Consider the following 13484-nt stretch of genomic DNA (forward strand, 5'->3'; position numbering starts at 1 on the left):
AACGACTCAGGGTGCTGGATTAGACCACGTTTTCTGGTTGGTCCCTGCAGTGATTAATTTGCTTTGGTTTTGAGGAAAGTTTATTTGTGGACAATTAACTAATCGGTGTAATCTCATGGTCGAGAGTGGCGGAGGTCCACAGGCCTACACCTGTTTCTGTCCAAGAGGGGAAACAATTTAGGGGCAATGATGCCATGCTTCAATTCTAAGTAGTTTTATATGTTAATTGATGTCATTATCTGAAAACAGGTGTATGATAGTCTACTAAATCCGACAGAAATGTTAAATCAACTCGGCCTAGCCTACATGCTTGTTTGGGTCATGGTGATTGGTAGCCTCTAAGATAGAAAGCAATATTTTATCATAAACTCGCGTTTTTTGTATATTGTAAAATCTATAACACATCTCTTTCTATACGATTTGTAGACTAACGCACGAGATCATCGACGTGAGTCTATTTTGCGTGTGCAAAGACTTGCATGCCATGCTGTTTTCCATTAATTGTCAATGTACAGTATTCAACCTGTTTCTCAGCCGTGTCTGCCCGGCTCTTGCACAGTAAGTATTGTTGGACACCTTTTACATTTTGCATCCGATGTTTGTAATTTTTCTGGTTGTCAAGGGAGTAAAAAAACAAACTATATAATGGTGCATAACATGAAGATATATAATCATATTCCTGTTCAGTATGAAATATCATTTTATTGGGGAGGGAGATAAACCAGAGCGACAAACCAGTCTGTTGCAAGGAGTAGCCTAGAAGATTCACCTTCAGGGGCGGAATGGAACCAGAAATCGGCCCTGACATGTCAAACACACCAGCCCATTTTTTTCCTTGAGGTCCCCACAAAATGGACTAGCACATCTGGTATTTGCCCGAAATGCCAGATGGCCGCTCTGCCCCTGTTCGCCTTGTTAAAGGCACTATAGTCCCACAGCTGCTTACTTGCACTGATTTAACCCTCCCTGATAAGAGGTGCAGACTAACCAGCACTCCCTGCCACTGTCATATTGTACGTGAGGGACTGTCATTTTGGTTACATGCCTGACACTTGGATAGGCTCCTGTAATAACTCCTACAGTTACCAATATTGGTTTGTACATATGTTGTCTATGTTCTGTGGTGAAGCTTGGCTCAGCTCACAAGTACAGTAGGCCTAACATTAACAAGTGTCTGCTAAATTTAGAAACATGGGTCAGCTACCAGTGTCATCTTTCATTTCAGCCAGACGCATGTCCTAGTTTAAGGGTGAGGCGTTAGCCAGTGTGAGTGAGGTCGACTGAACTTGCTGTTAGCTAGACCGCTATTAGCTTCTTCTCCAGAGCTTACATTACCAGCAATATATGGGTTTTTTTCACTCTAAGTTGTGAGTAGATTTAGTAGGCAGTGAAAACTGAAGAAAAGGACATGGCTCCCAAGAAGGTGTGTTTTGTGTATACTATAGTAGCTCAGGCCAAAGCTGAATGTGTAGCCTCGATTTACATAACGCCACGAGGTCTGACTCGCTATGGACATTGACACATTGTTTTTATTAGCAGAAGGGAGGTGATGGACAGCAGCCACCACCACTGATTGGACGGTTTGGGACTTCTTTGAAAATAGGAATCGTCGGATTGCCCAATGTAGGGTATGTCTATAGTCGTTACATGTAAACTGGAAATATACATTTGACTGCTTAACAACATGGCCTATGCATTTTTAAGTACAGTATTAAATGTATTCATATGGCTCCCATGAGCCAGTGTAAAGGTATTCTGGTCATTCATTGACTAGTTCATTACAGGCCACATGCCATTAGGCTTTCACTAGACTAGTGGACACAGGTCATGGAGTGCATTCATTTCACTGTACACGTGAACCTAAAGGTCGCAAACCCTGCACCAGTAATTTCATTTGCCTAATGTCATTCAATAATTCAGAATATTGACTCACTCTTAAATGTAAAAGATTAGAACAAACAGACACAAAATGCTTTGGATTGATACATGGGAAGTATAAGATCCAACTCCGATAAAGACATACAACAAACGATACCATGGTGTATAATCCGAAAGCCTACCAAGCAGCAACAGCTCTCACACTATGGTCTTCTGCTATTTCCTGTCATTTACACTGTACAGGGATCAGGATGGTAGCATGAGTGTTCTTTAGAGATCATTTCTCCCGTATGAAATAATAGCAGGCATGTGGCTTCAACATGATCACTGTCCTCACCCTGCTCCCCACCCTGCCTAGCCCCCACTGCTGTTGACCTGGCCTCATGCACTGTGACGGGCTGATGAATAGCGACATGAGAGCTGATTGAAGTGACATCTTTTTTGTCCACCACTGTAGGCAGAATAACAAATGTAAATCTAAAGCAGATTGTGTATTTCTGAGGGTGATCTAAAACATCCTTGGAATATATGATAATGGAACAATCCTGCGATTATAAGATGAATCCATGCTGTATCACAGCAATATCCGGGCAATTCCTGTCCTGTCGGTTTTGGAGTCTAAACCAACCAATCCTTAAAATGTGGAGCGCACCAGGTGAGGGGATAAAGATAGAAACGTCCAGGATTATATTTAACTGCCTTGCCATTATTACACTTGCATTCATTGAGTAGTCAGTGCAACCTGAAGCACTCTTGAGGTGCTTGTGCTGTGGAACAGAAATCGCTCAGTGAGCACGACATGGGGCTATGTTTGGCTGTACCCGTTCAACAGCTCAGATCTGTCAGGAACGTAATTGTCCCCTGGATTCCAAGCACAATTGATCTATTATGGGATTATCTGACCTTGTAATTGGGCTTAGTGTTTCACAATCAGGCCATTTATGATTCTGAAGATCAAATGTTCAATATATTAGATTGACTTCTTTGTCATAGTGGAGAATGAAATGGTCTTTCTGCCTTGCAGGCTTTGCTGAGGTCTTTGAATAAACCAACATCATACTCTCAACCCATCAGGATCCACCAACAGTTTCTGGGATGCGTTGACCTCTGTGCTGTTTTTATTTCTAGGAAGTCAACCTTTTTCAACGTACTGACAAAGAGTCAAGCTGCAGCTGAGAATTTCCCCTTCTGCACCATTGACCCAAATGAAAGCAGAGTGCCCATTCCAGATGAACGCTACGATTTCCTGTGCCAATTCCACAAGCCTGTCAGGTATGGGGTCTCACTGTTCACGTATTATTCACACTTCAGACTTGGGATCTCTGCCAAATATGTATAGGCCACTGCAAGTATACACTACAACGACGTGAGAAGATACAGAAATGTTGTTGACATTGAGTTGCCAGTCCTTTACTATACATATGATAACTGCAGTTTTTCATGTTATTTTTTTATATTTTTTATAAGTAAGAGGCCATAGCATTTATGTGTCAGTAGCTGGCTATCATATGTCATTATGAGCGAGGTTAGACCAGCCTATTGGTTTAATGTGAGAAAGTCATAAATCACAGCACTGAACCAATGTCTCTCTGTCTCCGGGGTTGACTGTAGTGCAATATAACATGTTCAGCACTGAGCAATGTGAAACGTTTCATTATGACTCTGCTACGACATTTCCATAAGCAGTATGACACACACACCATCACCCTTTAGTCATAGCTCTTGTGTCTCAAACCATACATTCCAGAGTATAGGTGCCTGATGATGAAATCAAGGTATGGCACCACTACCTCTGTTGTTGTAGTAGAAGTATAATTGCGAGGTGTAGAACCAGTCTTAGTGTACAGGGTTATGCTGGATTTTATTCTCATTTATTCACATTGAGTGGGAAGGCTCATATAGCCATGAGGCTTAAGGGCGACCACTTACTCTGACAGATAGCTAATACCCAGTAGCCAGAGAGAGGGGAAAAAAACATTATTTTTATGTATGTTGTGTATTTTTCATAGAAATCTTAGAAACTGTTTGACCACCAAGAATCTACCCTGGTAGTGTTGATCCATATCCAAAAACGTAAGAAAGCTGTGGGCTTGTCTCTGTATTTTATTATATTAGACTTTAGACATTAGCTGACATATATAACCCCTGTTTCCTTTCCACTGCCTTAACCCCACTGCCTGTTCTGCAGCAAGGTGCCGGCCTTCCTGAACGTGGTAGACATAGCAGGACTGGTGAAGGGAGCTCACGCTGGCCAGGGTCTGGGCAACGCCTTCCTGTCCCACATCAGTGCCTGCGATGGCATCTTCCACATGACACGTGAGTCCCACCTGTCAGACTATAGCACACTGCATATCACTCTGTAAAATGACCCGCTTTTCATCTGGTTAAAGAGAAGAATTACTGAAAATGTATTTCATACCTCCCTGTAGTATGTTGTTGACAGAGCTTTTCTACCGAGGCCTATATTGTTCTGTCTGCTGGGTTCCAAGATAAACACAAAATTCAGGGATAGTGCAGGTGAAGCCAGACCCAAAACTCACATTCCTATCCAGAGTTTTCCCCTGAATTGGAACCGGAGGAAGGGGAATGAAAGGAGCCGTGTCTGGTTTGGGAGACTCACTGCACACAATCGGTACCATGCTCTGAGGTTGGGAAATAAAACTTGACTCAGAGGGATGTCTTTAGTGGCTTCCTGTGACCACAGATTATTGTAACTTGATCCCGAAATGTCACAGTTGATTATGGTTGAGCACAAGAACTGTAAGTAGCCTATATGGCAAAAATACAGTAAGGTTAAAGGTACAATGCAGCCGTTTTCATCTCTTTATCAAATCATTTCTGGGTAACAATTAATTAACTTACTGTGATTGTTTTCAACTAAAATGGTCAAAAAGAAACAAAAATAGCTTTTCAGCAAAGAGCAATTTCTCAAGCAAGAATTTTGCTAGGATTGTAAAATAAAAACTAGCTGTTATTGGCAGAGAGGTTTGTAACTCTATTTCTTATTGGTCGATTAACTAATTTACCGCCTGGAGATGTCACCAGAGGGGTATCCTGCGAAGCAAACATTTTCTAATGCTAACCAGCTTCAGTTAGCATCACATTCCAGCTCAGGATTCATCCAAACTACAATGGTGGATATTGCTTGTCCGCCTGCCGCTAACTCTGGGAGGCTTGTAGCTGTGGTGCATGTCACCGAACTCTTCATTGAGAAATTGTTGAAACCGTCAGCCCATGGGCATGTCAGTGCCACATTTTCACTTGTGCCAAAATCAAAATGAAGGAAAATGTATCTTGCAAATTCAGCAGGCTGTGGTGTGAAATAGGCTTTTAGAGGTGGCGTCTTTATTTTATTACTTATAGTAAATGCCATCTTTGATGTGCTTATCAATACATGAGCTACTTTCATCCCACTCCTATTGATAAAATAATGTTAAGTCATACAAAAGTTTTACATTTCAAATGCTTTTTGTCATTACTAAATAATGTGATAGGTATTTTACTATTTTCTAACACACAAAAAAACATTTGATTAATAAAATATTGAATCAGCCGTCTTCCTCAAAGGAAGGGGATGATGACGCAATCTTTGCAAGAGGGAGGGAATCTGAATTCATTGGTCCTCAACTCGCGGCTCAGTCATTTCATTTAGGGTAAGGGGAGTTAGCTGTGAGTTAGCCTCCCCCGGAGCAGGTTAGTTCTGAAGGATTCATTGCCATAGAAATTTAGCTGCCGAAAAGGTGAGCGCCACTTTCGTATGACTGGTTATCCCGAGTTGAACTCAGAGTTGACCAAAGTTACCTCGCTAACTCCTCGAACCAGGTATGTAGGATACCCCTTAGCCTGACATTTCAGTCTGTTTTGGCCTGCCTGTCTTTTCAAACAGCTCTTACACTAAAAGGGCATTATCATCATTTTCACATTTTCACAGTATTATTCTAACTTCATAGTGTGGAAATATACACTGACTTTACCAAACATTAGAAACAACTGTTGAGCTTGAAAAACCCAGCAGCGGTGCAGTTCTAGACACAAACCGGTGCGCCTGGCATACCCTGTTCAAAGGCATTTAAATCTTTTGTCTTGCCCATTCACCCTCTGAATGGCACACGTACCCAATCCATGTCTCAATTGTCTCAAGGCTTAAAAATCCTTCTTTAACCTGTCTCCTCCCCGTCCTCTACATTGATTGAAGTGGATTTAACAAGGGACATCAATAAGGGATCATAGCTCACCTGAATTCACCTGGTCAATAGACAGTATGTAAGGGAAAGAGGTGTTCTTAATGTTTTGTTTACTCCAGTGTATATAAAACACAGTAAAATCACATTTTTGATTGCACTGGGCCTTTAATATTTTATTTCAGTGTTTTATATGACATATCCTATAAATGACATGAAATCAATGCAATACCAGCCTGCATCACACTAAATATATTGAAACATTGCTGAGTTTTCCCTCATTTTTGTGCAGATAAATGGCTTTTTAGGGTTAGTTGGCGCTGTTCAGTGAAAGCTGAAAGGTCATTCTGTAATACAGGTACAATTCAGCATTGTTGCTTTCGGTTTATCATGCCCACTAACAGCCTTTTGTATTCTCAGTAAATACACAGATGTGAGTGCATTCGCAAAACAACCCCCACAAAATACTTCTCACTTGTCTAGGTCAACGCCTGAAGTTCTTTTGTGCCTTCGACATCGTCTTTGTCTTACATAATTAACGTGTTACACGCTAGAATAATTTAAATTGCTGCTACAAAAAATGTGGATGGAGGCTATTTTAAAAATTGCTGAATTTGTTTACTGATTGTATGCAGCTATTGACTTTGCCATTATATGAAAAGAGCTCTGATTAGTGACTAGGCTGTGGCAGGCAGAGAGCAGTCAAATGGACAGGGTTAAAGTACAGACCATTTTCTCATATTGTTCCCAGGTCATCTCTACAAGGGATTACTTGGTGGACAGTATAAGTGTGTCGTTTCAGATCCGAGGCCATTTTCCAATAGCCTTTCAACTGACTTTGTGTGACAGACTGTACGTCGTGAACTACCTCAGGACTTTGATGAATATCTCAAATGTGTAGCTTGTGACCTTTTCATATTTCTTCACAGCCGTGGAACGGATGTCCCGCTGCCGCTTGCTTTCTACATGGTTACTATTTGTCCTGTGATTAAGAAGGTATGAAGAAGGCATTCGGTTATATTCTCTTCAAATACACAGAAACGCATCACAATGCAGCCTCCTTTCCGAGCTATTATAACAAACTATTGAAATATAGTACAATATCAAGTGGAGGTTGCACCAGTGTACACTAAATGACTTTCATGAAGGGGTGTGTTGTGTATGGAAGGATTTAGTTCTCTTAGACAACTGGTCTGAGAGGAGGTTGTCTGCTTTTGTTGATGCAATTGAGGACCACCCACTGTAACTAAGCTATAGCAATGATTTACTCACTAGGACAAAGTCATGTTAGGTGAGATTTGCCTACGGAGGACACGTTGTGACCATTACTTTTGTCGACTGTCTCTGGGAAATCCCTGTTCTAGTGAGGTTGTACTGTTTTTAACAGGTATAACATGTACTATATAGACGTTACATCACTAGATGAATGTGTCCCCGGGCACCGAAGACGTGGATGTCGATTAAGGCAGCCCACCGCACTTCTCTGATTCAGAGGGGTTTGGTTTAAATGTGGAAGACACATTTCAGTTGAAGGCATTCAGTTGTACAACTGACTAGGTATCCCCCTCTCCCTTTCGTATTCTGACTAAAGATACAGGTACAGTGTGTTTCCTGTGATACTGTGTTGTCTTCTGTCTGCAGTGGCCTCAGGGAGAAGCAGCCATGTTAATATTGTTTCTAAACACCGTTTAGAGGCTTCCCAGGGGCTTACATTTAGAGGCTTATATTTCTATCTACCTGAATGACTTTGTTTTGACATTGTACTTATGGATGCATTGAAATGTATTTCCAAGATGTTGTTATTCGGGTTTTGCGTCAAATGATACGTGCTTACGTACAGCCGCTAGTGAAAGTCTCACCACACTTTCAACAGTCTTCACATTTTGCTGCCTCAGAGATGGAATCCGCAGTAGGGGGTAACAGCGCCACTGACCGCCGAGCTGAGGAGCATTGCGTAGCAACATATAGGTCCATCCACTGTTTTTGTCAAAGTTTTTCAAAGCTCAGTCAATTTGGTCGATAATCATTGATGGACAGCAATATTCAAACATTTTCTCAGATTTCAACAAATGTAAGCCAGGACTGAGACTGGACCACTCAGGAACGCTCAACACCTCTTGGAAAGCCATTCGGGTGTGTCTTTGCCATTAAAATGTGTGTAATTGTCCTGCAGAAAAAATATAACTATTCCAGGGTTGAGTTTTCAGAAGACTGAGGCAGGTTTTCCTCTAACTTTTTACCTAGGCTTTGCTCCTTCTATATTTTCTTTGATCTTGACAAACTCCCCAGTCCCTGCCAGTGACAAACATATCCATAACATGATGCTGCCACCACAATACTTGGAAATACAGAGGGTTTCACTCTGTTGTGTTGTATTGGATTTTAACCAAACCTTTTTGTTTTTAATTAAGGTCAAAAAGTGCATTTCTTTGCTGTGTTGTTTTGCAGTATTACTTAACGGGCTTGTTGCAAACATAATGGATTTTTTAACACCGGCTTCTTTTCACTTTGCCATACAGGCCAGTAATGTGGAGTGAATGCAATGTTGATCCTCTGTATTTTCAATTATTGTGGTGACAGCATCATGTTATGAGCATGCTTGTCATCGACAAGGGACTGGGGAGTTTGTCAGGATCAAAATAAAAATGAAAGCCCTAGTAAAAAGTTAGAGGAAACCCTGCCTCTGTCTTCTGAATACCTAACCCTGGGATGGAGTTATATTTTTTAGCAGGACAATTACACACATGTGAATGAAAAAGACATACCAGAATGGCTTTCCAAGAGGTGTTGAGGAGATTGAAAAATCATATTCCAAATTATTCACAACTGTAATGTCTGCCAAAAGCGCTTCTACCAACAAGAAGTACCTCTGGGGTGTGAGGACACGCACGATCAAGACTTCTTCATTTTTTAAATTTGTATTAATTTGGACCCATTTTTATCAATTTTCTTTCACTCTGAAAGTGTGGAGTAGGTTATGCAGATCCCTCGGAAACTCCCCAATTTATCAAATAAATGTTTATTTAATTTTATGGCAGGAAAATGCGAAAGCTTTGCCAGTGTTGTGTAGGCTTTCACTAGACACTGTATGTGCTTGCTTTTTTTGTTGACACAAAGAATGAAGCAGATCCTCAAACCAAAACCAGCTCTGTTTTTTTCTGTGTGTAGAAAACAGTCTTTCTAAATAGGGATGAAATTATGTGGATGCTTTTACTGGGACTTAACGACTATCTGTTTTGACACACCATTGTTGTCCCTCTGTGGACTCCTTAGAGACTAAGCGGTATGTTCCACAAGTTACCCATTAAACATTGCTGGTTTTGTTTTGCAATTACAGTACAGGCTACAATATTCCAGGCACTTCTTTTATATTGCTTGATTATACGGTTGGGGTGAGCACACTTTTTCTTGTCTGGAACAGTATGTTTGTCTGAAAATTAGAAACGTGGTTACTCCAAACATCTTACAGAGCAGAGCACTAGCCGAGTGTCAGTGAAGTGCTTTTTAGTGCATGTACCTGTGCCAAACTGGAAGACTGGTTGACCTGATTCTTATCCAATGAGGTGGAGGTTTGTGAAACCTCAGCCATACTGTACACTAGATCAGCAGTAAAACGGAACCCTTTTACTTTATTCAGAATGACCATTATGGAAGCCCTTTGTAAATGTAGGCCTATCTGCTATCGTTTCATTTCCCTTGAATGACACTAGACACTACTTTCCCCTCCGCGTTTCAATTCGATTATTGTCAAGGGCGATAGGTTCCTATTATGATTTGTTCTATAGTCAAAACAACACTCTCCTGTTTATGTATATTTGTATCATTAACAGGTTGGCATATTGATGAAGTGCGTGATTATGTTCTAAACAGTGCGTTCTCCGACTTGACGTACCTCAGCTGGAGCCTTATTGAAGCCAGACAGTTGTCAAACAGGCTTTTCAGCCTGGAGTTGGAACTTTGAAGTCAAGTCAGACCAAGTTGCTCAATTCTTCCAGTAGTGTGCATGTTCTGAACATTTTTCAACCCCTATGGTTTAAAAAACAAAATGGTATAAACAGTGGATTTGCTTTTAACGTAACCTTCCAAAAACTATTAAGCATTTTGGCATCCTGAAAGCTGATTCTTTTGAATGCCTTAGTTCCCCATATTTCACAAGGGAATGGTTTGAAGGGTATGTGCTCCCAGTGCTTCTACAGTGACTGTAACACCGTTGGATCCTCTTCCTCAGACACGGACACGTTCTAGCTCGACTGTTCTGTGTCCCTCACCAGTAACCATATGCTTCCCCACATGGCCTAATTCACACTGGTTTGATCTCCAACTATTTATTGACGGAACAGGATGCTCACAGACTACACCCTAGTAGCTGTATGAGCAGGCCAAAGGCAGTATCAGAAATCTTATGCTTATGAATCAGTTCACCATAGCCTGATACTGTACATAGTTGTAAGTCACTCTCATCCATGTGTATTAATTGCTCAATGTGCGAAGCCAAAGAAGTAGCATACAATGTAGTACATTCATCCACCAAGACTGGATGTGGTTAACCAATTGGAAAACATCAGTTGTTCTTGTCTTCTCACTCTAATGCCTTGAGCACCTGCATACTACTACGTTTAACCAAGATTCTACTTAAACCAGCGGACAAAGACAGAGCAAAGCATTACGATACTATATCTTACATGTGGACATATTGCCAGAGTATTGAATCTTTAACAGTAATATCAAGTGTTTCAGGGAGTGCTTGCTGTCTGTAATTTGATAAATAAAAATGTTGAACTTGAACATCTGAACTTAAGAAATTGCCAGTCAACAACCCAGATACTGGTAGTATTTATCTATTGCATTGATGTATCTGCCAAATGATGTCAAAGGGAGTCTGGGGAATGAGACTGAATGCTGGCCTTCCTGTGTGGTGTTGGTGTGGAGGATGATCATGTGACTCGCAGAGAAGTTGTAGACAGGAACCTCTGGTGATGACAACTCACCCTGTTCCCCACTTCTGACCTTTAGGCACTTCTAGTGTCTGTGTCCCCTGGGTAAAAACATGACTGACAGAATCATCCACTGGTAACATTGTAAAATACTGTTTGTGATGGAAAGGAAATGACTGTGATGAAAGCATAATGTAGCACTCTGTTGCTTCCTAGTAAATCAAATCAAAATGTGTTGGTCACAAAGACATATTTGGCAGATGTTATTGCGGGTGTAGTGAAATGCTTATAGTCACACTGCATTCACAGAAATTAGTGTTCAGTTGGATATCCACACAATGCACAAATGGTTGTGTTTTACCTTTGTTTCCGTTACTAGAGAGACACTTCATGTTTAACTAGTCTAAACTCATATTTTGTATGTGGGAGCATTTGTCACTGCTTTGTTGAGCAGTTTGATCACAGTGTAATTTGTCCTCAGTAGTCATTACAACATACTCCAAACTATTTCCAGTATTCAGAGAAATAGTATCTGAAGTGACCCCAGACCCATTTCCAAGTATTCCATGTATGTATATTCAATTATTACAGCATTTCCATAGTTTAATTTAATCGCCAGAGCAAAGAAACGATGGGATAAGTTACTTCCTATTTATGTTCTGTAAGAGCGCAATCATTTATTTTTTTAGAAATGCACAGCCTATGTGCTGTTCTGTGTGTGTGTGTGTGTGTGCTCCTGCAATTATATCATCTGCTGACTTACAGAGTGATGTGATTTCCTAGAGACACAGAGCGGATCCACGGCATTTTGCTCTATTTACCGGTGGAAACCATGAATCCTCCTCCAGCGTGTTTGTGGCCTGTGTTGATATATACTGTCTCACCGTTTAAATGAGCATTTGGGATTCTGGCAGAATGAAGAGTTTTTGTCAGCCTCCACTCATCGTGGGTGATTAGACTAAAACGTCTACCCATCTTGACTGGAGATCACAGCAGCTCCAGATAACATACTTGGTGATTGAAGGTCGAAATATTTTGAATTCTAATGGGGCTTGGCGGATGAATTGCCTGAAATAGACTGTAGAATTTTTCTGCTTCCTCCTCCTGCCCCCCCTTCCCTGTCTGCTGTGAAAAGAACCATTGGGAATGGCTGGGCCCGATGATCATAGAATTATTGGACGGTGATTCTAAACCCCTCAAAGAGGAGTTGCTATGGTGATCCCTTTCCAAACTGTAAAATGATTCACCTTTTGAAAGGCTGGAGGGTCTGAAAGCCGAACACATCATTGTTCAGGTTGCGGTTGGTTAGGAAATTGCTGGTGCCTGTGCAATCAGCACCGCTATGGTAGTTAAGAATCTAAAAAGGTTTGTTCTCTGAATGATGTGGGACAACAGTGATGTGCATATGATGGTTCCTTTCAATCAAGGCGCTCTCGGACCCACTGGCTTTTAAAAAAATGACAGAGGAGACTTAAATGAAAAGCGAATGAACACCATTATTGCCTATCAGAGTTAATGAAAACGGTAGCCTCCCCAGTACATTCATTCTTCAACTGCATAAATATCCAACTAGACTGAGAGGTTATCTTCCCAGTCAGATGTCAGCTCTTCACTTTGGCACCTATTTTCAGTGACAAAAATATTGCTGAAAGGATACACATTTGATACATCGGTTTGTTTGGAAGTACTGCAATTGGCTTGAGATTATATTGGAATGGGAGATACCTTGAGGTAGCCGACTGATATTCATAGGATGAAACACTGTCATTTCTTTACAATCAATTTGGAAATATGGTTTCTTGCCGGAAACATGTGGATGTCCTTTTAGATATACAAACATACAATTTCTGATGTCTTTAAACATTTCTTTTTCGATACAGATGTATTTTCCATGTTTGCAATCCGTTAAGAAACTAAATAACCCAAAACAAGTGAGATGAGTCCTACATTTAAGTCTGCTATCAACATTTTTTTTCCATGATATATATATAAAAAGAAATCAACATAAATAACCCTGTCTACATTGCCAGTGTTTTGATGCAGGGAAGACAGCTATAATGGGCTTTTCCTGACAAACTCATAAAGTAGTTTTACTGCTTTGAATACCAGGAGAATTGCGGTATTAGATTTGTATAGAACATCTTAAAAGCGGGGCCAGGAATGCAAGCGCTTCAGATCTGCTTTTCCCCCTCTTGCATGTGAAAACATGCACAGGAAGTTAGCAGCCAGTGAGTCAAATAAAATCAATAAACTGTTATTTGTCACATGCTTCTTAAACAACCGTGATAGACTAATAGTGAAATGCTTACTTACGGGTCCCTTTCCAACAATGCAGAGTCAACGATAAAGATAAAAAAAAATATGTAGAAATAGTGTCAAGAGGAACAAATACGTAGTGAATAACTATAACGACTTAAAGTAACGTAGCTATATACAGGAAGTACCAGTAGCGAAGTCGATGTGCAGGGGTACGAGGTAATTGAAGTAGCTA

At 40.7% G+C, this 13484-nt stretch overlaps 1 protein-coding gene across 1 annotated transcript in view; it reads left to right on the plus strand.

Annotated features, from left to right (window-relative positions):
- The first annotated feature begins 706 nt into the window (after window positions 1–706).
- Window positions 707–13484, plus strand: part of LOC135519513 (obg-like ATPase 1) — a 42975-nt gene continuing 30197 nt past the window's right edge. The window contains exons 1-4 of the mRNA XM_064944743.1: window positions 707–1423; window positions 1537–1628; window positions 3007–3150; window positions 4067–4194. Of these exons, the coding sequence (XP_064800815.1) occupies window positions 1409–1423; window positions 1537–1628; window positions 3007–3150; window positions 4067–4194 (379 nt within the window). The 5' untranslated portion in view covers window positions 707–1408. The remainder of the gene's footprint in view (window positions 1424–1536; window positions 1629–3006; window positions 3151–4066; window positions 4195–13484) is intronic.

The sequence above is a fragment of the Oncorhynchus masou genome, chromosome 29, assembly GCF_036934945.1.
Source record: "Oncorhynchus masou masou isolate Uvic2021 chromosome 29, UVic_Omas_1.1, whole genome shotgun sequence".
NCBI lineage: Eukaryota > Metazoa > Chordata > Actinopteri > Salmoniformes > Salmonidae > Oncorhynchus > Oncorhynchus masou.